Source organism: Amblyomma americanum, chromosome 1 (assembly GCF_052857255.1).
Source record: "Amblyomma americanum isolate KBUSLIRL-KWMA chromosome 1, ASM5285725v1, whole genome shotgun sequence".
NCBI classification, from domain to species: domain Eukaryota; kingdom Metazoa; phylum Arthropoda; class Arachnida; order Ixodida; family Ixodidae; genus Amblyomma; species Amblyomma americanum.
In genome coordinates this window covers 95,949,446-95,973,983 of record NC_135497.1, presented here as the reverse complement: position 1 = coordinate 95,973,983, position 24,538 = coordinate 95,949,446, and the positions used below count along the sequence as shown (strand labels likewise).

The following is a 24,538-nucleotide window of genomic DNA, read 5'->3' as shown; positions in this document are numbered from 1 at the left end:
TCCAACAGGCACCCAAAAAACACCATAGCGGCTCTCAGAGCAGCTGTTGTTGATGAAACATTCAACATTCCCAAGACACATCTCATCACTGCCCGTGTTTGATTTCGACAGCTGTTATTGCTGTTACTGCAGCTGATGGCTGTTTCATTGAATGATGTCAACGCAACTTGTACAAAACATTAAATGATCATAAATGATCTATCTGCAGTCACTGTGCCTGCTTGCATGTGGACATCAAATACCTGCTGCACCCTGTATGTAAGTGGCCCATGAACTTATCTTTCTCTGACAACCATTACAACATACTAATAGGCAGTTATATTTATATTGGCAAAGAGATGATATTTCAAAAAGTTTATTTTCATAAATAATCACAGCTTTCCTCACTAGCTTTTTTTTTCATTTCATGACCATGATTTCCCAATTTCCTGTGAAATGCAGCTTCTAAACAGGTACAAGCTTCAAAGAATGAACACATTTTCTGATTTCACTCAGTAGATCTTGCATTGAAACCACTATTAATCTCGTTTTCACTAAAACTGTTTTGATCACCTGAGCAAAGAAGGATACAGGGAGAGACAAACAAGGCGCTAAAAATTTGCAAACAATTTGTAAAAACAAAAAGAAAACTAGCAGTAAGATAATATTTAAAGGAACTAGAGTCCTTTAAGGAAAACTTGGCTAAACTGAATGATATGATACAGTGAACACCTCAGAGACTGTAATAAGGAAGTAATTATTCCCTCATTACAAGTGTACTACCCCTTGGGGAATTCCCCTAAATATCTGACCTCAGAGACTGTTTATCTTCTCCCTGAGTTGTGCACAGTAGGTAAACGCTTGCAGTTTCCCACGCACACGAGTGAGGTTGTGGTAAATTGTGACACTGCAGGTGGGCTTAGAGAGACATAATTAAGCATGTTTTGCTCTTCAACCACAGTAAAAATTATTTCATCGGTATGAGGGTTGTAAGCAGCCTTCAGCAAACATAGGGCACGTGCCCTACAATTAAATAAATAGGCTGCTGTCATAAAGAACCGCTAAAACCTCAACCAAAAACAGATGGATGACTGCAGCCTCTGTTTAAAATTTGTGAAAATTTTTTATTTCCACAGTGCTTGAGAGTTTTGTTGCAAACTTTATATACGCTTCCCTCATGTTTTTTTTTGTTTACAAACAGTGCTTAGTTGCTTATATACATTCGTATATTTTCAAGAGCCTCTGTTAAGCTGAGCCCATAAGCTCAAGGTGCTACAAGGTCCAGTAAGGTTTGTCTCAAATAGAGCATACCAGGTGTTTCAGGGAAGGTGATAACCAATTTTAAAAAATAGGTTTTTTCAATTAAACAGAAGCTTTTTGTGGCACAGTAATACCAGTGTTGGCGGATGTCAAGAAACAAGCGAGTCATGCTAACTAGTAATGCGATTAACTAAATTCCAATAGTTAATTTTTGAACTATTATCGATAGGCACTTCATTGCAATTAGAGATTTGTAGCCGGCCATTAGTAATAGCCATATCAGCTTTTAAAATTTCGAAAACACAATTACCATCGGCGCTGTAGCTTGACAAAATTTGGATATTTCGACTAGTTACAAGCATTGGAGGGGTTACATTGCCTGCATGCTTTTTGAAAGCGCATGTATTTTGCCCCGATGCTGCCAGATCTTGTCCAGCTACAGTGGCGAGGGTAATTCTAGGGTAATAAATTCTAAAAGCTGATATCGCTATTATTAACGGCCAGCTACCAATGTCTAATTGTAATCAGGGGCCTATGAGTAATAGTTAACTATTAGAATTTATTCAATCACTTCACTAGTTAACGTGATTCGCCTGTTTTTTGACGTCCGCCAACACTGGTTATATCAATCACTTCACTAGTTAACGTGATTCGCCTGTTTTTTGACGTCCGCCTATCACTGGTATTACTATGCTGCAATAAACTTCTCTTTACTTCAAAAACCCTATTTTTAAAAATTAGTGATCACCTTCCTTGAAACACCTGGTATAAGCACCATGTATGCAAGTGAGTCCAGGTTGATAAAAATATCAGATATGCAGATTTTACAAAAAGCACTGTTAAGAAAGAAATGGTGCAATACCAGGTATTCATAACGACTGGACAGAATGTTTGAAGTAAGAACAATTACATTTAAACCACAAGCATGAAACAACTAAAAAGAAGCCCCAATCAAGTAGTCATGTGTGATGACACCCCTCTCAGGGTATGAAGCCAATTGCTGAAATGTGAAACACAGATTTGTTCATGCAACTACAAGTTTACTGGCCAAAAAAGATGGTTCTCCATACCATACAGACATGAATGTAATGATAAATGGCCCAACTATTTTACTACAAAAAAAAAGTACTCAAACGCTTAGATGTCCCTTTAAAAACAATTCCAAAAATTTTAGTTTTGTGTCTGCTTTTAAATTAAACAGCTTACTGCTAAGGGAACAGAAAACTATGAACAGAGAATATCTGGTGACTTTCACCTGCCTCTGTGGTGAAGTATTTACTAAGTGCGGACAAAGTGGAATTGTGAGAAGAAGCATATTTCTGAGCAGGCATGCCATTTGAAGAAGTCGCCACATAAGAGGACTTCTCTGACTGGACTTTATTTTTAATTCTTTTTCTTTTTGACCCACCATAACATTTGCACAGCAACTGCACATTTGTTAAAGAATTGGCACATCGCAGAAGAATAGAAAATGCAACCAAAAATGAAAGTAAGGTGGCTCAGCTACCTGCCAGATGGCACAGTTATATATAAGAGCATTTTTATATACTTTTGGAGTAGGCTGACACATGCTGAAAAAAACCACAACAAGGTTTGTAAAACCTCGTTAATGTTGTGCATAAGCAAAAGAACTAAAGAAAAAAAATGCTTTTATCTTGGCAAAAAGAACCCAAGATTATTAATTACCAGTGATTACATTCAAATGGTCTGCAAGAAAAGAGCCAACATTTGCGTGAAGAGCAGCACTGATCACAGCGCAGTTTCTGGAACAGCCCGCCTGATGTAGCAAGTGTGTCTGCAATACTAGAGGCTTGCGATCTAAATGGTTCACTAAGGTCAATTTTTGTCGAAAAACTTAGCTGTGAAAATCATGAAATAACAAAAACTGACAATTATTCCCCACAGCCATGATGATGTGATTAGCTGCGTTCGTCTGTACAGTCATGAAAAAACGTTTTCTGGATGCGTATGTCTCCTTTATGCTCCTGTGCTCTTTCACTGACTTGCTTCACCTCACTGTGCACATATATGTATATATGAAAAAAGCCAACAGCCACAGAAACCAAGAAGCATCGGGAATTTTCAAAAACATTTGTGGTGCTGATCAATGAAGATTATTAGTGAATATTTTATCGCTTAAAGATAACTGATTAGAAAACAGAAGAAAAAACAACCATATACCACCGGTGGGAACCAAACCCACGACTGGCGAATTATGCGTCCGGTGCTCTACTAACTGAGCTACGGCGACGGCTATCAAATTCTGTTTTTCGGGGGTATTTATGTTTACGTGTGACGTGCGTAAGTGTTTTATGTAAAGAAAATGTGATTCTGCTGCTGCAGGCTGTACACAATTGGGGGCTAAGGCCTCGTCAGGCTTCCGAGCCTTTAGCCTTACGCCACCCGCAGGGATTAATTGTATTACTTCCTGCAAATAAAGTTACTTACTTACTTACTAACCATGAGAGTGTTCACCAGCGCCATCGTCATCCATAAGCGACGGATACATTATATATATTTGTTCATGGCTGTACAAGCTAATGCACAAAAGTCACCCAATGTGTTTCCTTACCTGCGTTCCTCACGTTTTGTGCGCAGTTGTTCCTGTGTGGTGGTAAGCTGTTGACGTAAAGCTTGCGCTTGCTGCATGTCACCTCGGCGTTCGCTCTCTTCCAAAGCTCGGCCCAATTCACGGCTCTCATCCCGCAGGCGCTGAATGCACACATACGCTTCGTCTTCTTCCTGTTGGTACAGATTACCTTGTTAAAAAAAAAACTACCCCAAATTTACTACGCCTCAGAAATTCTATATGATTCTTGGAGTCTTTTATGACTAGCCGAGAATGGCAATCTGGGCTAGCTGGCGGTAATTCGGTATGGCGGATAAACAGTGCCTGAAGAATGCAGAAAAAAAGAACACACAGGGAAGAAAACACAGTGCTGCACTCATAACTAAGATTTTATTGAAAAGAAAACGGAATATGTAAAGCTGGCCAAGCATGCCACAAGAAAACAGCAGCAATAACAGGAGATAGAACATCTAATGTGCGAGGCTATCAATAAAAGCGTGCTCATTCATGTGCATTGACAAAGGTGGCTTGCTACCACACACATTTCTTGTGCGTGTGTGTGTGGTTTAATGCTATCACCATGCCCTTCTCCTTCCACGATAAGCCCCCTCTTCCTTTCAGGGTGACTACCATCCGAGTGGTTTCTGTGGCAACCACCCACCAATTGCACCTTCGTACACTCTTGCCTTACTCTCCTCCTTCCATGGTACACCTCCTTCTCCTTTCAGGGAGACTATGCTCCGTTTCAAACATCATGTGCAACGCTGTCAAAGCTAGCACTCTTGTTTGCGTTGCCTGCATCCGCGACCAAATAGTAGTGCGTTATTTGTGGTGAGCGGAACATAGTAAATGTATTGCCTGTAGGCTTACCACATGACACATTTGTCATGATCTTGATTAAATGCACTGTTATTGCTGACAACACGCTGTCGCTTCCTCATGCCATAGACCAATTGGGCACAGAACAAGAGCGGAGTAACACACCTCCCTTTATTTTCCTGCCCGGATCCTGCCCGGACTTCTCCACCTTTCATAGCGTTGCACCTGATGTATGAAACGGAGTATACTGTCCGGATGGTTCCCGTGGCAACCACCCGATTGCACCTTCTTGCGCTCTCGCCATACCCTCCTCCCTCAACGGTAACACCTTCTGGATGGTTCCAGTGGTAACCACCCACCAGTTAGGTTCCTCCACACGTCATACCCTCCTCCTTCCATGGTAACCCACCCACAGGGTGGATCCCACGGCAACGCACCCACTGGCTACGCTGACGACAACAACATACTACTACTACAGCTACAACGCGAAACCAAGGAACAGGAGCTTAACAGCTGTCGCTGTAAAACGAACAGCAAGGCTCAGAGAAGCAACGCATTTTGATGATATTCTAGCTGAGACTGAAGAAAACTAGTGGTCTTGTGCAGAGCACAAAGATTGAAACCAAATAACGAGACACCCGTTGAAGCTACACAGTACATACCAAAGGAAAGAAATGCAGCTGTGAGTGGCAAAGATCAGATGTAGTGATCAAGTTGAGAAAATTGCAGATATAAGTTAGGCATGTTCTTTTAGCACAGGATAGCGGTAAACACAGAGCACTGGTTGAGGTCTTTCTCAAGCAGTGAGTCAGCTGACATTAAATGCAGGTTTTTATGCAACGAGTCCTAGTTCTGCTAGCACCTAAAATATACACTGATGTTCCATAGGACAAATCAATCTTGTTATTCCGAGTAAGTGAACTACTAGTGGAGTGCAGAATATTATGATAAAAATCCCATTTCTAAAAACTTCCTCATTCATGCAAGTCAAATTCTATGCTGAACTCAGCAAGCTGGCTTCCTAACATCATGTCTGGACTGTTTGAATGCCAATTTTGTGCATGATCATAGAGCAACGGTGCCATTTCATAGTTTGTCAACAAGTATATATGTCTTTTCAAGAGTGTAGTTGGCAATCTGTGCTGCAGGAGTTTGGAACAGTTCATTTGTTCTAATTTGGTTCAGTTCAAACAGTGAGGAAATTATTTGTTTGGTTCAGTTCCAGCTCATGCAAAAGAATTCTGCAACAGTTCAGTCTGACAACCAGCTGCTACGCCAATAGCATTTTACCTTACTGCAACAATGTCACAGCTTTCCTTTGAATCCATTACATTTTTTACTTCTCAAGCTACCCCATGCTCACTAGCATTCCAGATGGTCAATCAGCAGTTTTGAGGTTTGTTTCCATTTAAATTAATGTTTAACTGTAGTAGCAACTGTGCGAAGAACCATTGGATTATATCACTGCAGTGAAGTAAAGTCTACATCTTATGTAATTTACTTTTAGGCAATTCTTTGAAGCTCCCCATTCTAAGTGCACCCACAAGAAGGAGGGACAAGAGCAGCAGAGACCTTTACTTGGAGTAAACATGCAAACTGAGGCCACAAAGATGACTAAGTCACAGCCAGGAGGCGTGCTCTTAAAAATACTGTCACTGTTAAAAGTAGCACTTGCCTTGGTTGCATGGGTCTCAAGGTGCACCAGCAGAGATGCCAGCTCAAGTTCTTCACTGTACTCATTCTTCAGAGGAATGCTGCGGTAACCTATAGAAACATTCAGCCACCAGAGGTAACTTCCTATTTAGAATGTCACACTTTCTGCACAGTAAACACAAAGTTCCAGTGTTGCTAGTTGAATTATGATAAACTCCTTGTATTATAATCATTTGGAGCCAAATCCGTTTATCACATTGATGCTTACAAAGTGCTGCACAAAAAATGTCCTTTCACAAAAAATTTCTAGAAGCAGGAGGTGCTAGCACACAGGCTCCCTATGCCAGCAATTCAGCAACGTCAAGATCCCCCAAGACAGAAGTTATATCATAAATGCCTGCAATACATGGCACCACTGCCAACTGTGTGTCCTGGCTGTCTTAAAGGTGCACTAAAGAGGAATCTGAACTCGTCTTTTTACCGCGGGAGACAAATGAGGTATCCGACATACTACAGCATGGTTGCATTTCTGCTGTGCGGCTCCGTCACATCGCTCTTGGCGCTGGCCTTGAGCAGCTGCTATGTTAAAGCGCAGAACCGGCATCCCCTCCACCCGCGCGTGGCGGCCCATGGCGGCTGTCGATAAGCAGCAAACCAGCACCCCACACACTCCCCATATGTGGCTGCAGATTGGGCTTCTGATAAGCGGCGGCGGCCGATAACACATTCATGTTCTGCTCATAATAGGCGTTCTTCAAGCTCTTTTTTTTTTAATTTCAACTGCGCACTCGGCGCTCAAGGGAGCATTGATAGTTGATGAAAGGGCTGCTGTTCTAATTGCGGCGGCACCGCCACTCAGAACGGCAGCGGTGCCGGGGAGTGTCTGCAGCCAACGGAAGAGCCAACGCCGCTCACGTGTAGTTTCTCTTTGGCTATGATGCATTTGACTACTACCAGCCGCATTTCACAAGTTTTAATGTATTCCTTTGTCAGCAGCCATTTGTGCTCCTGGTCCGGTAAACGATTCATGCTCGTTCACGGCTACATTCAAGACGACTGTCATTCTTTAAGCCGCAGCAATGCTGCAAGTTCGATGTTCGCAATGGGTGATGCAGGTGTGGAAGCTGCAGCGAGGCAAAATTTTCAGCTGTTCCACGCGATGTCGTCATGTGGTTGTTTGTGAAGTGCAGGATTTCGCTGCACGGTGACGTTAGAACGACGTGCTTTGGGACCACAGCAGCGATCACGATGGCAGCGCTAGTGAGGAGGATGGCGCAAGTGTGGACGAGTAGTCCAGTGATTAATACATTTTCGTTTTGGAATGTGCCCGGCACGCCCGCACACGGCAGCCGATAGCGGCTGGCGATAAGCGGCAGCCCGAGGATAATGCTATCGCGTACGATTATTAAAGACCAAGCTTAAACGACCTCCAAGTTTTATTTGTTTTTATTCTGAAATGTGATATGGGGCTGGGTTCACTTACATTCGAGGCAACTTACAATCGTGTAAATACGGTAACACCATGGAAGGCCTATTAGTGAAATAAAAAACACTCTGACTGGCTTCTTTGATAGTTCAGTACTAGTATTGCGCATGCAAAAATATGATATGCAGGTGCATCGTTTTCTGTTTGCCAGCACTTGAAGCAAGTGGGACACGTGTCCCCCTTGCTGCAGAAAGGGTTAAAGGGGACGCGGCTTTCAAATTACAAAAATTGATCAAAACACTATTCTTTGAAAATCACTGTATCCGCTCATAATCTTGGTTGTCTCTGAGGTTCCAATGTTTCATTGCTGAAATCCACCAGGACATACTCTAAAAAAAATTTTGTAAACCAGGGGTCCCCTTCTGGTTTCCTGACCAGATGCTCACCTTCTGGAGCAGATTTCTTGCAAGACTGTTTCGTCTATTTTGACCCCGTTCATTTTGTTGCACTCACAGATATGTGATGACAATCTTGGTTTTTCATTTTGATGAATTGCAGATTTTTTGGTGTGACATGTTGTTTACAGTTTAGACATCTATGCCAACTGCTTTGTAAAGAATGAAAACAAAAATATTTGTGTTGTGAAAAAAAGTCAGATTGTTATCAGTGAAAGCTGAACCAGTCTTCTACTGCATTTTGCCAAGTCTGCAGGCTTTCCGCGAGGTGTGGAAGGAAAAAATGTGTAGAAAAAAAAGTTCCTTAGATATAATGCTGAAATATTGTGCACTTAAGGGTGAAAGCATTATTAACGAGCAGAAAATGTTTGATAAAACATTGTCCATCAAAGAATAAGGTTTGTGTTCAAAGCTGTGTCCCCCTTAATGTCTCCTCTCTCGTGGCTTACTTCAAGAAGATAAATGCACAGACAAGTGTCGCATGTTACAAGCCACAGTGCTCACTACAAGAAGCAAATAACACCTGCACGTAAGAATCCTGAATCCAGTAATGGTTAGTGTTTGTGGTTAGAAACAATGTCAGCTACAAGACGGTGACTTGTTATGACTAAATCCTAGAGGAGTATATGGCTTCCTGCTCGCCATTTGCACCTCTACACATTATAATAAGGCAACATAGTGCACTTTGACCTACCTGTTCTCAGGCAGCATACTGGGTAAGTGACCTGACCAAGGAAATTGGGGTCACCAAACATATCCTCATCTTGCACTACAAAACGCAAAAGTGCCACACTTGGATTGCAGATGTCGAACATAAATGCCTCATTCCACACGGGGTTCAAACCATTGTCCGCTGAAAAACAAAAAGGAAATGAAAAAAGTATTAATCTGAATGTGTCATACATGTGAAAATGTTCTACCATACAAGTGACAATCAATTTCACCAGCAGCTCAGAAAAATTGGCATGGCAACAGTAATATGGACAATATGGCAAAAAATATCTGAAGCAAGATGATTTACTACACACCTGGACAGCTTTCTTGTTTCATGTACAAATAGACAAAGTTGCTGTTAGGCATGCTGACAAGCACATGTACCTTTCTTATAGCGATCTTCATTGGTCGAATTGGAACAGGGTGCCGCAACCGCACTAGAGCGATGAAATCTGCCACATGGCAACCTAATCCTAATCGACCAGCGAAACACAAACATGCTCCAGCAGGCAGCTCACCGGAATCTCTCATGCACAACCAGCTCTGGAAGTTAGGCCTGGCATCTGTGCACACATTTCTGTTTAATGATGACCAGCAATCATGACACTGACGACACAAGTTCAGTGGTATATTACACATAGCTTGTGAAGCTTACCCCATTTTGCCACGCCCATCGGTCCATTACAACAAGGGCTGAACACCAGGAATGAGTGCATGCCCTGCGTATGTGTGCACATTGCTTCGCCCACAGTGGCATCAATGTAGCCGGTGGTTTTTCGACCATTTATGGGGTGATTCAGGAAACATTCTTTTAATAAACGCTTCAAGGGAACATCCATTTCGCCATCGTCACTGGCTCTGGTCCCACAGCTCCTTCAGCTGCTTTCCGAATTTTTCTGGGCCCCCCATGTAATACCCTTGAGTAGGAGCTTTAGAGGTATATTGAAAAAAAAAAAAAAGAAAGCAGGGACCCCAGAGCGGGGGGGCAAAGAGGGTGCCTGAACCGGTCATGCCCCAACAGAAGTCGACTGTCTGACCCGTGTACATGATCATGATTAGCAGAATTTAAACAAACTATGCACAAACTTTTTACGCAATTGATCACTCCTCGTGCATACATCTATAAAGCTGCCCATTTTAGTTCGTTTTATATCGCCTTGAATCTTTGCACCATTTGATCGCATTCAAAACCGCCGGCAGAGGGCTTTTATCCTTTTTGTTTTGTAATGAAAGACGCGATCAGGCCTATCCACTGATCACATGCAAATGCTTCATTTTCCCAGATTGTTGTAGTTGCTTTTGGTTCTTTATCTCGAAGGTTCCTTGCCAACTTTAAATTGAGTGCAGCCAAAAACTGCAGGCATTCAGTTCGATGACCGCTGAGCATGCTTGTGGCTATCGCCGCTGCAGAGTTATTCAGTTCTTAGTGGCCACGTAACAGTTTCTTTTGGAAGCCTTTTCGTTGTCTTCCTGACTGCTGGAGTGTCGTCACTACAACGTGACAGTTTGCATCAACCTTTGAAAATTGAAAAATAAAGAATATTAAGAAAATGTAAATGAGCATTAAATAAATAACAAAATAAGCTCGAAGTCTCGAATGATGGAGATCATTCCGTAAACCAGTTCGCAGTGAATAGGGACGTTGTGCCACTGCGAAGTGAGCTGCCCAAGCTTATGGCTCAGGCTGTTCCTAGGTTACTAGAAGGGCTCCCATGATTAGTAAACAAGACCAATTCATTTTCTCGGCCATCAACAAAGCGACACCATATCGCACCAGATGCTGTACAGCAGCGGATGGTTCAGGTAACTTGTTCCCGAATTACCCGGCCAACAACAATGCTACTGAAGCAACTAATGATGGCGAGGATCGGTGTCAACACAGATAGCTTGCTAGTGTCAATGCAGCATAAGTTGAAATGCTAAAAGAAGGCACCGGCTGGAATGACATCTTTCCTTTTTTTTTTTTTTACAGTGACAGCTGTTAAGTGCCCCTTCCTGGGTTCCGCGTCATAGTAGTAGTATGTTGTGGTCGTCAGTGTAACCAGTGGGTGCATTGCCATGGAAACCACTCAAAGGGTGGTTACCACGGAGGAATGCATAACTGGTGGGTGGTGGTTATCAATGGAACCATCCATAGGGTGGTTACGGTGGAAGGACGAGGGTATGGTGAGAGCATAAAAAGGCGCAATCGGTAGGTGGTTGCCACGGAAACAAGCCGGAGGGTAGTTACCCTGGAAAGAGTAGGAGGGTTAGCTTGGAAGGAGGAGGGTATGGCGACAGTGGAGGAAACCCCAAATGAAGAATAGTTACCATGGAAGGATGAGGGTATGGCAAAAGCATGAAAAGGCGCAACCGATGGGTGGTTGCCACAGGAACTAGCTGGAGAGTAGTTACCCTGGAAGAAGGAGGGTATGGCAAGAGCGAAGGAATCCCCCAACGGAGGGTGGTGACTATGGAAGGAGCAAGGTATGGCAAAAGCGCAGGAATTCGTAACTGGAGGGTGGTTACTGTGGAAGGATCCAAGGGTGAGTCATGAGAAACGTGCCTCCCAAAGAGAGCTAGTCAAAAAGCGAGTATGTGTGGAAAACTAAAAAGAGCACTACAGAACTATACAGATATGAAGTTGCTTTCATATTCTCTACCTGAACATATCGTAAAATACAAATACCTTAACAGCTGTTGCTGAAACTCATGTTACACAGTAGTAACCGTCGTGTCAGTTTTTTCAGATGCAGTAGGAAGTACACGTTCCTGTTTGGATTTAGCTAGCCAAAATGTAAAGCCGTGGCGCAATCCCAAGCTAAGCACAGATTTATATCGCAGTTTTGCGACTGTACGTGCAAAATGCCTAGCCCATGGAGGCAAAAAGTCGAGCCACTAAGAGCTGCTATGATGGCCTTTCCTTTTTGCTCTTAGTAGTATATGTAAATAAATTTTCCAGTCTGTACAAGATGCTGACTTGTTCATTTAGTGTATGTACATCGGTGAAGACAACAATGAGTTAGTTGCGGAAATATTTTATATCAGTATGTTCAAGACCACGGCACAGTGTGGTAATGCGTACTTGAGCATGTTGCAATTCAGAACAGCATTACTCGATCAGGATCGGAGCGGTTAGCGGAGCCTTGCCGTAGCATTGTCACTTTACAAATAGTGGCACTCTGCTGGCAAAACTGCAAAGCTACGCCAGCCGCAACGAACAATATATAAGCTCAAAAGATGAAAAAGTGAAAGTGCCCTCTGCTGCGCAAGTATCGCGAGAAAGGTTGAATGCACTGTACTTCCAAAAGTTGAACGCCGTGGTGACATGCACAGCAACAGACAGCGCAACGTTTTGACACGTTTGTTGGATAAAGCCACAAAGGTTTAGCCTTGCATTAAACCTTCCATTAAAATCCCATGCCAGATAGTAATAAATGCCCAGTATATGCAGCGTACTGTTAAACTTGCAGTTGTGCCCAGTGAAGCCAGGGAAGCGACACAAGCGCAGCACAAATCCAGTGAGTGCTGTCGCTAATGTGGACTTTGCCTTATCACACACTGTGTTGTGATCACCTTTATAGTGTAGCTTAATGAATACACCACACATTTAAGCAATGTTTTAATGTGCCATTAAGAATGAAAAGTCTCCACACAGCAGCCAGACGATCCCAGGTAAAGAGCCAGCCATGGCACTGCTTCTCCATATAAGCGTAAAGTGGGCTAGGGTTACGGAACGGTCACAGGCTCTACTTCAATTTAGCACAAAATATTACAAAAAGATGTAACAATAACCTGAGTGCAGAAGCAAGGTTATTGACGCAACCACATGATAAGCTGCTGGCACAATCTACCACTCGCGGCTCCTCGATCAGCGGTTCTGTCCCAAGCAGCTGCTTTTGTCCGCAAACCAAACTTCAGCGGGAGTTTCACGACCATTAGGAGTACTGAAGAACTCTGGTTGTACCAAATGATGTGAGCATCCCAGAATATTAGCAGTGACACAGGACAACAATTAACAAGTACCCAGCCAGTGAAAGGTCTTAGAACAAATGTGTGCGACATGCTACACGACCATCCTGCTGAAAATTTTAATCACTGCCACTAATACAACCAAAAACAGAATATTTAACTGCAAAGCAAGGTGAAACAAAGATCACTAGAACAGCCATATTTTTGCCAAAACTACATTACGAAGTAAGACATGCTTAAAATCACTCTATGTACAGGTTTTCCTATCAAGCCACAAAGATATGATTTTTACAGCTTGATCATGCAATCATAAAATCTTTCATATTTATTCTGCACGTCCGCTCTGAAAGCTATTACTTAACCAAATATATCTGCACCTAGTGTTTTTTGTTTGCCCATTTAGTCAAGACAAATTTAGAAAGAAATCTGTTACACTAAAGCAATATGACTAACTGCATAAGTTGTTTTATAACACGCTTTCGAACATCACAAAGCAATGCCACTCTAAATAATGGGCACATGTTAAGAATTCCTAGTGGCCAAAAGCAATCCACAGCCCTCCACTAAGGCATGCTTCATAGCCCACAGTGCTGCTTGGGCATGGAAGAATCTAATACACACTCTAAGCAATAATGAAATGCTCAATATCTTACGTATTGTTCCTGTTTTGTATCTACAGCTGTCATAGTCTGCTCCAACAATCTCTATTTCCACAAATGGGCTCACAATGCCTCGACCGGATTTCATTAGGTGACGTGCCGCAATGACCTGGAATACATCAGGACAAACAAAAAATTATAGCACAAGTAAACATAAGCACTCACTTAGTATACAGCTGCCTTGTAAAACATTACAGAATATTAGTATAAACACAATCATGGATAAACCAAACTCTAAGGGGATCATGAAATAGTACAATATATCAATAATTTAATATATAAAACATGGCACTATATTAGTTTATCTGTAAACTAGATGCAAAAATGCAGTGCACTCACAGAAGCGACGCGCTTCTTGCAGCAAATAGCAGCCTACTACTTGCTAGGTGTCGCTAGGCCTAGCCTACTTCGCAAGGAGGCTACAACGGATGGTGCTTTGAAACTAGCCACCACCTATCACAAGAGATCAAATCCTGTTACCAGTACACCATAAATAAAGTAATCTCACATTAAAATTAAGGTCAGTTGGTTTCTGCTTTGGCAGCAAAGCACTAGCTAGGCGAGAGTCGCCACTAGCCTTGGGTCTGCTAGGTTGGCTTCACCGCATGACAAGCAGTGTACCGAGTGTCTGCTTCCTCGCATGATAGCGGTGTCGTGTGAAAAGAGTACGAGACTAACGGCTACCCTCAAGCACACCACACAATCTCCTTGTCAGCAGGCGTCCAACGTTGCACAGCTGACCCGTTCCGCACTCGAAGCGCAAACGCACGAGTGTAAATAGGTGAAGCGCCACTTCCAGGGGTGCAGCATGCCTTCTGATGTAATAGATGTTCCACTGAAGTGAATTCGATAAGCGTGAACATCAGTGTGATACTGCTGCGTAGGATTTTCAGTGGTGTTCTCACTGTCTGATATAAACAATTCTATATATCCGGGATCAACTGTACGCCTAATATGCACCGTGCTGTAATTAATATGCTTTCTACAAACAGTGCACAAAGTTTCACACATCACAAGTGAGTAAAAAGTTTTCACTGTCCTTGCTGCCCTCCTAGCTCATTTTTGCAATGCATACATCTTCACATCAAATTCATACCCAACCCGTCAAGACACCACTCTAGTTTAACCCTTCAACCTGGCATTTATTATGCTGAATTTCAATTATGTCTAAACCATCAGATAAAAGGGTCACACAATGTTAAGCTAGTAAGTATGGTCTTCATCATGTCCAACATTCTTGGTCAAAAATTTTAAATAATGGAATATTGTAAGGTTATGATATGGAAATATTGAAGGTAATGGTCTGTTCTTCCGATATGCAGCAAAATCCTTTAAATTTTTTCCCTCGCTCGCATTGAGCAGTTAAGACTCCCATAGAAAATCTACGGGGAATGTTTTTATGAATAGCAAAAAAGTTAATAGCGATAAAATGGAAGCCTGCCAAGGGGAGATTTGCAGATATATTAATTGTTATAGTGAAATGTTACAATTAACAAAAAAATTGCATTCATGAACTTTTTCTCATTGAAAAATGCTTTTGTCCAGAATTGCTGGGTATGTTAAAAAGAAAGGCTGTCATAGGCATCAACTTCTAGCTCAGGACTGAGCATATATGCACAACACAATAAGAAAACACAGAAAAATTAACAACCATCAAATGAATAGGTGTAGAGGAATAACGACTAAGGAATATGACTGAGAGTGGCTGCATACCATATTCCCTGAAACAAGCGCATAATATACCACTTCACAAGGGTGGCAAAAGAAATTATATTTGAAATATCACCCAATATCTATTGTACCATGAATTTCACAAAAATTAGAAAAACACATTTTATTGATGGCAGCACTTTTGTTGAAGCACAATCTGCTTAGCCAGCATAAATATGGATTTGTTGCGGTTTCTGGTACCCAAACATTATTAGAAAAGCTGTTGGATTCTCTTCATTCCAGTATCGATAAAAATGAAGTATCATTTGTTCTTTTCTTGATATTAAAAGGTGTTTAATACTGTACAGCATAAAATCCTCTGCAAAAAACTGTCTTGCTACAAGTTTCGTGGTCCTTTTCTGAAGTCAAGAAACTATCTGTCTGAGCAATCGCAAATGGTGGCACTCAGACCTGTTCAAGGCAGAATTATAAATTTACATTGTGGTGTCCCCCGGGAATCCATCTTATCACCTATCTTATTTAATCACTATGTTATTGACCTTCCCGGTGTTATAAATTCATCGCAAATTTATCATTATGCAGATGACACCCAGCTCATCTCAACTAACTCCAATTTTTCATGCACACTCCAGGAACTTCAACAGGATGTTATTGAGGTGTATGATTGGTTCCAGTCTAACTTAATTGAGATTAATCCTCTGAAAACTAAGCTAATGTGCTTTAGAAATCCATACAAACTGATCCCGAACAATAGATTTTTTTTTTTTTTTTGCACAGTTTTGGATGCACCTTATGTTCTTGCTACCTCATTACCTATGTTCCTTCTATAAAATATATTGGTATATATATATATATCAATTTATCCTGGAATACACAAATGGCTTACTTGAGCAAGAAGCATAAAGATGTCGCATACTTTCTATATATTATGAAGGCCTACCTGCCGTTTAATAAGAAGCTAATAAGCAGTTGAATAGCCCAATCTTTAGGATATTCTTTGCTTAGATACGGCATGTGGTGTTTCTTTAACTGTTCTGCTATGTGGAAAAACAGAATAAACCGTACTCTTCTGAGCATGGCTAAAAGTGTTATATACTCATCATCCAAGAAATTCACAAATAGTATTTCTCTCCTCTGGTTTGCCTTCCTCTGATGGTTGGATTAGTTTATGGGGTTTAATGTCCCAAAGTGACTCAGGCAATGAGGGACACCGTAGTGAAGTGCTCTGAAAATTTCGACCACCTGGGGTACCTTAACGTGCATTGACAATGCACAGTACATGGGCCTCTAGCATTTCGCCTCCATCGAAATGCGACTACCGTAGCTGGGATCGAACCGGCGTCTTTCAGGTCAGCAGCCGAGCACCATAACCACTAAGCGACCACGGCAGCTCACATCTTGTTCAAACAAATTACTGCACTACGATATTTCTGGAAATGTGATTTTAAATTGGAAAATATTAAATCAGTCCCACTGCGAAAAATTCGACGATATGTTGCCCCTAGAGTGCTAACCCACTTTGATGAATACATAAAGTCATATTATATACCATATATATTTAATGAGTTGCCCAATGATGTTTTCAACTCGCAGTCAGTTATGTGATGCCACTGCTACGCTCGAACTATTGTGAATCAATGTGGTAAGTGCTCAACAAAAACTAAGTGTGACAGAAACAAAGGGTGCCGCTGCCGAACGGTACCCTACAATCCCAACTATGGCTTTGGTGTGTCCGCATCTTGTATTATGTCCCTGAATTAAATAAAATATTACTATTATTATTATATTATTAAGTCACCTTGATTGACAGTGTGATTGGATGGACAGACTTCAGTGTTGTCCTGTCATAGGGGTCATAATCATCATCATGCATGAAATCAGGCCGAAGGACATAACCACACCTAGAAAAAGAAGAAAAGAAGAATGTGTGTTAGATCTTTCAGAGACTACAAGCAACAATAGGCTAATTTTTGGTCCCCACTCCTATTCACACTCGTGTGCTTACTGAACTGCCTTTGAATGGTTCTTATCCAGGCATCATTCCCTTATAACTACCAAAAAAAGGTGCCTTCCTTGAGATAAGCTGCCATAAGTGCGGAAGTGAATTAAATGCAGTGGTCAAAACTATAGTGGTTTCCTGACTATAAGAGAAATGAGTCTCTCGTCCACAAGTGGTGTCCATCTGCATCAAACAGTTGAGGGTGACAAGAGAAAAAAAAACAAAGAAAACATGGCACAAGCTGTCAATTTTTTGGTGCTTAACCCTCATTTCGCTAGAGGTTGAAATAAGAAACATACAGAGATCATCAAAAAAACATGCCAGGAAAGCAAAGGTGACCTTACTTAATGTGAATGTCACACAGACACATCTGTCCCACCTGTGGCAAAGAGAAACTGAATTTTCTATGGTCCATGGAATCTTTAATCTGTCTGTGCAATGTGGCACAGTTTCTTGAATATACAAATATTAAATAAAAGTTAGTCACTGCATTATCACTAGAATGCTCAGTGCTCTATGTTAAATAAAGTGGGCTTAGCTCCGTGACAGTGTCCGAGCTTTTGCAAATCAACTCCATAATAGTACGCAGCAGTAAGTGCAGAATGACCACTATGGTATCATATTAGATTACCTGAGTACATTAAAACTTTTCGTTTGAAGGACATGACACAATCACTTTAAATGTTGTAACCATGTCCTTCATCAGTACCACTGTCTTAGGTTTGGTTTGGTTTATGGGGGTTTAACGTCCCAAAGCGACTCAGGCTATGAGGGACGCCGTAGTGAAGGGCTCTGGAAATTTCGACCACCTGGGGTTCTTTTACATGCACTGACAACGCACAGCACATGGGCCTCTAGAATTTCGCCTCCATCGAAATTCGACCGCCACGGCCGGGATCGAACCTGCGTCTTTCGGGCCGGCAGCCGAGCGCCATAACCACTCAGCCACCGCGGCGGCTCATTGTCTTCGGGAAAAAATGTTAAAACAACATGCCATGATAAATGCCATAATGATAATGGATATGTCAAGTGAAACTGAGTCATCAGCATCAGCTTTCAGGTACACACATCATGCACAATAATTGAAAATTGAACTAAAATGCACCTAACTCCTTTCACGTCCACTGCACCCAATCCTTTTCAAGTGAAAGCAAAGCAGCAATTCAACATTATGGGAAATATTGCTGAACAAAAATTTCTCTCAACCAGGATGAATTTTCTTTTCCCTTTAAGTTTCATTTAGATGTCATTCAGTACCAAACATTTTTCACTTTAGAATTCTGTTTTGCCACCTTTTAATGCAGCTCCTATGCAATTTTTTTTATTTAAGTTTTCCCTCAGTTCCCCATGCAGTGGTTCATAATAAAGTACAATGAAATAAAAAAATGAAATCAACTAAATGTTTCCTTTACAATTTATTGCCCAGGGCAATACAATCCATTGTAACCTTATCTAAGGGGTCCCTACCTGCCATGAATTCTTGAATATTATTTAACACCCTTAGAACAGACCATGTGTGAAATTCTTCCCCATACATTGACACAGCAAAGATGGATGAACTCATGCTGAAAGTGTTTTGAAATATTGGGTAGTGTACCAGACATGTGAGAAAAAAGGTGGCAGATGCCTGCACCGTCAATAAATTTTTTTGTATAAAGTACAAGGTTAGCCATGTCGCATAATTGCACAGATCTCGATGCATGGGAAAAGCAACTGGTGCATCTCCCATCAGGGCTACACTAGGGCACAGGGTTGAAATTCATGCTAGCCACCTGCAAAACACATTCTTAAAATTACAGATTATTTTTCCAGGTTGTAAATGTGCAATTGTAGAAAGTTGTGTCAAAGAAAAAAAAAAGAAGAAAGCTATTTTAAAAATGTGAGGCCCATTACAACAGTGATTCACAACATGCTCTCAACCAAAAAAAGCATGCAAGCAAGGACAATTTCAAAAGTTTCGAATTTTGAAACGCACCGTCCATTCTGCAAGAACCTGCCCTGATTCAGCTGCATTGGCCGATCTGAAAGATGAAAGCGCCAGGAGTGACGGGCAGATCCTATTCACTGTTTTCTGGAAATACAGAAACTCACAAAACAAACACAAAAATTTAGCATAAACACTTTTCATTAAATAGGACTACTACTTTAGCCAGTAACTTGATTTGTTCTTAACTGCCTTGCAAATAATAATATTAATAATAATGGCAGAACAAAGGTAACTTAAGAAAATGTACACAATATACAGAAGAAATGAGCCATTCAAGGAAAATGATTCTGTGACAATGACAAGAACAAATACTGTGGAGATGCCATAGGACAGCATTTGGCAATACAAACAAAATCACAAAAAAAAGAGAATAAACAACAAGGAAATATATAAGCGTAGTCGTATGATCACAATTCAGATAACAGCGTTTGCTTGCAAACAACCAATGACCGAGACTATGTGAAGTTCATTTCAAAATTATTGCAACTGACTAATAATGCAAAAAGAGCCATGAGCCTCCCATAGTTAGAATGGTAGTTAGAAAAATTATCCCTAACTACAAGACTGCAAACCTTCTTAGCTTAGAATTGATGAAGTACATGTGTAGTTCAAGGACCCTCTTCAAGGGCAACTACAGAAATTTTTCGAAGCTACCATATTCTAATGAAACTTGTACTTTAGGCTTTTCTCTCATTCCTGTTTACTTCCACGAAGTTTTGCTACCATGAAACATTTAATACCGGTGCAAATCGATTTTAACATTTGCCGTGTCGTGTCCTCAGTTCAGATGGTTTCTATGGGGCAGCACTGTATTTTAAACGTCACAAACATTCCCCGCACGTTAATACCAGCTCTTTGATTCACTAGCAAACTTTTCAGGTGTGTATTAAATCATCTCGGGGCATTTCAGGTGTGTATTAAATCATCTTGGGCATTCTATGGTAAGACTCTTTGTTTGTAGTCAATACTTCGGCCATTCAATGTACTTACGAGTGTTTTTCTACTAATCTTTCCGACACCATGGTGTGTCACGGTAAGCATCGTTCCTAGCCATGGATTGAGTTTTATTTTCATTTTATGGTTTTGGTGTTTTAAAACAGATCAACTCTCACTACTTGGAAAAACGGTTTGTTGTGGTGGAGAAGGGGGACTCTAAGGAACGTGATGCGACTATCAGCTCAAAATGTTCGAAAGACCCCCAAAGTTGTCCTTAAAGGACTATAAGGAGAAATGGTGCCTACCCCATGAGGTTCAATTGCACTGCATAGTACTGCCATGTGCTGACTGCACCTGGTATTGAGACACCTGAAAGGAGGATTATTTTTATCTGCAGGTATGTCAGTTTCCTGCTTTGGACCAGTCAGACTTCTTATCGAAAACACCAAAAATTTGGAGGTGTGATACAGTTTAATCAAAGCTTTGCTGGTATACACCACTTCTACTCCCTACAGCACATATTTGGGTAAAAGTTTTTCTTGCCATTTCTGAAGCTGCAACTTCAAAACCCCAGAACTCAATACCCATGATAGGCAGGTTGATCATTCTACCCTCACTGCATTCCTTGATGTCAAGGTAAACCAATGGCGTGAATTTTACCAAATTCCCCGCAGCAAAATTTCTTATAGGCTCTTGGCAAAAGACTTACATAACATATTACTGAAAATCAGCACCAGCCTCTCCCTGCGAGTCTCCCCTCTCTTGGTCTAGTTAGGCATCATTACCTTCGAAAACGGACTCTTGATATGGACTCACATTGCCAGCGCTCCCTGCCGTTCCAGTTCCCGGCACGCGTTGGCTGCTAATGTTGTAGTCATGTGATTAATCACGTATGATTCGCTATGTTATGTATTACGGTTCTCTTTCGTCCTCCTATGTAATGCCCACAAAAGCTACACAGAGTCAGCAAACTGTTCTAAATTCTCATGAAAGCATACCCAAGTTCAGAAAGACAAAGGTATGCTTTTATGTGAATGACTGTTCAGTAAGAAACATGAAAGAAAGCAGCTTTCTAATAAAGCCCCCCCCCCCCCCCCCCTCCCAAAAAAAAAAAAAAAATTTATAGAACATATAAACAAACAGCACATGCTGTTGCACCATTTGTGCATGGCATTGCCCCCTTTCTTTCTACTGTTGTCATCTGTAATGCGAAAATTAGCAATTTCAAATACAGTTAAACCTGGATGTAATGAACCACCATGTAGTGAATTCCTCAATATAACGATGTCAGTGCACGTTAAAGAACCCCAGGTGGTCGAAATTCCCGGAGCCCTTCGCTACGGCGTCTCTCACAGCCTGAGTCGCTTTGGGACGTTAAACCCCCATAAACCATAAACCATGACTAAGTTTCCCAGTTCTCCAGAACTATTCCCATTCAAGAGCGTGTACTGGTGAACATAATGTAATGAAGGTGTTGCAGAGGTTCATTTTGATAAAACAAACTAGTATCTATTAGCTAGTGCAGTGTTATCTGACATTCGGCCAAACCACGCGAAAGGTTCACAACAATAAAAGAAATTGCCACGACAAGAATGTCTACTATAACAGTGAGTGAATGTAGTTGACACACCGTACCATGTTCCAGCACTGTTGGCGTCACTTCATGATACATGAAGTAGTCCCCATAGATTTCACATTTGTAGCGTCACACCAAGTGATATGCAACTGAGTAATATTTGTTGGGGGGCTAGTTGGTGCATCTTTCCAGAAAAGGATTGTAGCGCCGAAAAGGACAACACATAGCCCCGTAGCCGCAGCGGCTCCGTGCATGCAAGGGTGTGGCAAGCCGTTCAATACGTATGCTCCGTTGACGGGAGTTCGATAAATGCTTGCAGTAGTGCTAAGTGCTATCCTTTTGTACAAGGTTTTCTAGGGAATGCTTTCACCGTTCGACTTAAGCAATAATTCGATATATCCGGGATCAACTGTACTTGTTTCAAATTTTGCTTTAGTTCCTGCTTTGTCCTTCCAAGTCTTTACGTCAATGCAGTAATGAAAACCTGCATGTAAAGAAAAATAGTGGACTTTTCTTAATTTTCCTATATCCGGGTTTGACTGGGTGAAAAAAACCATTGGGTTCAATAGGAGTATGGGAGCTTAATGTCCCAAAGCAACTCAGGCTATGAGGGATGCCGTAGTGAAGGACTCCGAAAATTTCAACCATCTGGGGTTCTTTAACGTGCACTTACATCGCACAGCACACGGGCCTCTAGAATTTCGCCTCCATCGAAATTTGACTGCTGCGGCCGGGATCAAACCCACGTCTTTCGGGAATGCCTGGAGCATTGCAATCGAATATTCCTATTCGACATTCCAATTGGTTCCAGCTGCATACAACAGGCTTCAATTGTATATGATTGAGACCAATTGGAGCCAACCGGAATGCCAAATTGTGTATTTGCAACCAATTGGAGTCTATAAGGACTGCTTATTAACTGTTGGCTCCCAAGTGGAGTGGCAGCTCGAAGTATGTCACAGGCAATAACGCATGACACATAAACCAAAGGAACACTAAAATCCTGCACAGGTGATACAAAACCAGAGTGTTCAATATATGTCCACTGAAAAATTTTTTTCTTCAGTCTTATTAACACCTTCATTGGACCCTCCTCATGAAGCCAGTGGCGCTGGTCCATTGAGTGAAGTTATTATATTTCACCATGACTGCTAAGATGATGGAAAGATAAAAACAGTTTGTCTCAGTAACGGAAATCACTGGCTTCCAATTCGGCTTTCCAATGGGAACCAATTGGAAGCTCCAATTGGAAGCCAATGATTTCCGTGACTAAAACCAGCATACTGCTCTGTGCAAGCAAAGAACAGCTAGATGACGGGGTTCTTAGAAAGAAGATATTAGCAGCTTAATCTGCTGAACTGTTTTCATCTTGAGGATCAATTGGAGCCATTTGGAAGCTCAAATTGGATCTCCAAATTGGACGATGCAATTCAAATCATAGAACCAAATGGACTGCCCAATTAGATTCAGGAGTGCAAATGGCTGTCCATTTGATTCCAATTGCGTGCAATTGGAATGCCCGACCAGACCCAATGTTTTTTGTTGATGTTTTTTTCCCGGGCGTGTACATATTAAAAGCCACATTGATGTCTTTTGTCTACTTATTACACCTTTGTGACAATGAAGTTCTACACTCTGTGTCCTACCATATGGTATCTTTCAATGACAACTACTTTGCAAAGTAAGGTGTCTGGAAGCAAAGTTCTATAGGACAAGGCTTGCAGCCCTTTTGGCTAATATGGTAAGGGTGAGCGTCTCCCTTGGCACTTCCCTTGTCAACTAAGAGGAGTTCCTCAAGAAAGAGACAGCATCCTTTGTCCTATCCTTGCAAATGTTGGTCAGCATAAAACCAATCTGTAGTGTGATGTGACGTGCGCAAGCACAAGAAAAGCGTTGTGTGGTGCAACAGTGTCCGAGTGTCACACCTGACGGCTATGCTGCGCAGCGCACATGCAAATGGCATCCAAAAAGGTGCAGAGGAAGAAGCGTGGTGTGGCATAAGGAGCGGAGGCCTGATGTGTTGCAAATACGAGGCACTGAGGAAGGCAGCGCAGCAAGGGACATGGCATTCAAGAGTGGAGGAGGCAGCTGACGGACAGCGGGTCCGTGCTGCCGTGGGCCTCTACTGGATCTTTAATGCAAGGCCTCTTGCGTCCAGCGCTGCCATGCCCTGCTCGTGTTCCCAGATCGTTCAATGCCTTTTCACCAGCCACCGACCTCCTGTGGACATTGGTGTATGACCGCCTTCATCTATGGGGCTTCTCTTTGTTCCTCCTCCACTCCACCTGCCGCTTGGGTCCTTCGGTGCCATGCCCTTTGGCCTTTCGAGGTTTCTCCAGAGATGCTCTGCAGGTCATTGACCTGTGTCCTACCCAGCCACAGTTGGATCTCCGCTTTGCCAGGGATGCTCAGTGACTGGTGCGCTTTATTCTCACTTGTTGTGTTGTGTGCATGTTGTGGTTTAATTCTTCACTCATTTTTTATTTGGCCAGTATTTAACCGGTTTCTTTCATTAATTCAAACACGGCTTCACTGTTTCTTTTCACTGTCTTGTTTTATTCAGTACCTGCAAGTGATAGCCTCCCACGGCTGATAATGTGACATGAAAAGTAAGGTCAACAGGAGATAATAAAGCCTGAACTAAGAAAGGAGTGCCCCTATGAAGAAAATAGTACTATGCAACAGCAGTTTTTGTAAAACATTCATATATTTCAGAGCAATTTCTCAATACTGAAAATGTACCTCACCTGGTGTCTGGTAGTTGAGGGCCACCATCTGGCAGCCACAATTCCACAAGTGCACAGGATCATAGTTTGAGGAGTCAATGCGACTGCCCTTTGGATACACACGACTGAACTGTAGCCGGTGGTATGTGAAGCTTTGT

The 24,538-nt window shown here is 41.9% G+C and overlaps 1 protein-coding gene across 2 annotated transcripts in view; it reads right to left on the bottom strand.

Moving 5' to 3' along the window:
- Window positions 1–24,538, bottom strand: part of sl (small wing phospholipase C gamma 1) — a 102,921-nt gene that overhangs the window by 29,441 nt on the left and 48,942 nt on the right. For both annotated transcript variants that reach the window (XM_077646263.1, XM_077646262.1), the window contains exons 25-31: window positions 24,402–24,526; window positions 19,131–19,176; window positions 16,955–17,057; window positions 13,480–13,594; window positions 8,856–9,014; window positions 6,303–6,391; window positions 3,812–3,981 (exon numbers count right to left, since the gene is read on the bottom strand). In XM_077646263.1, the coding sequence (XP_077502389.1) occupies window positions 3,812–3,981; window positions 6,303–6,391; window positions 8,856–9,014; window positions 13,480–13,594; window positions 16,955–17,057; window positions 19,131–19,176; window positions 24,402–24,526 (807 nt within the window). The remainder of the gene's footprint in view (window positions 1–3,811; window positions 3,982–6,302; window positions 6,392–8,855; window positions 9,015–13,479; window positions 13,595–16,954; window positions 17,058–19,130; window positions 19,177–24,401; window positions 24,527–24,538) is intronic.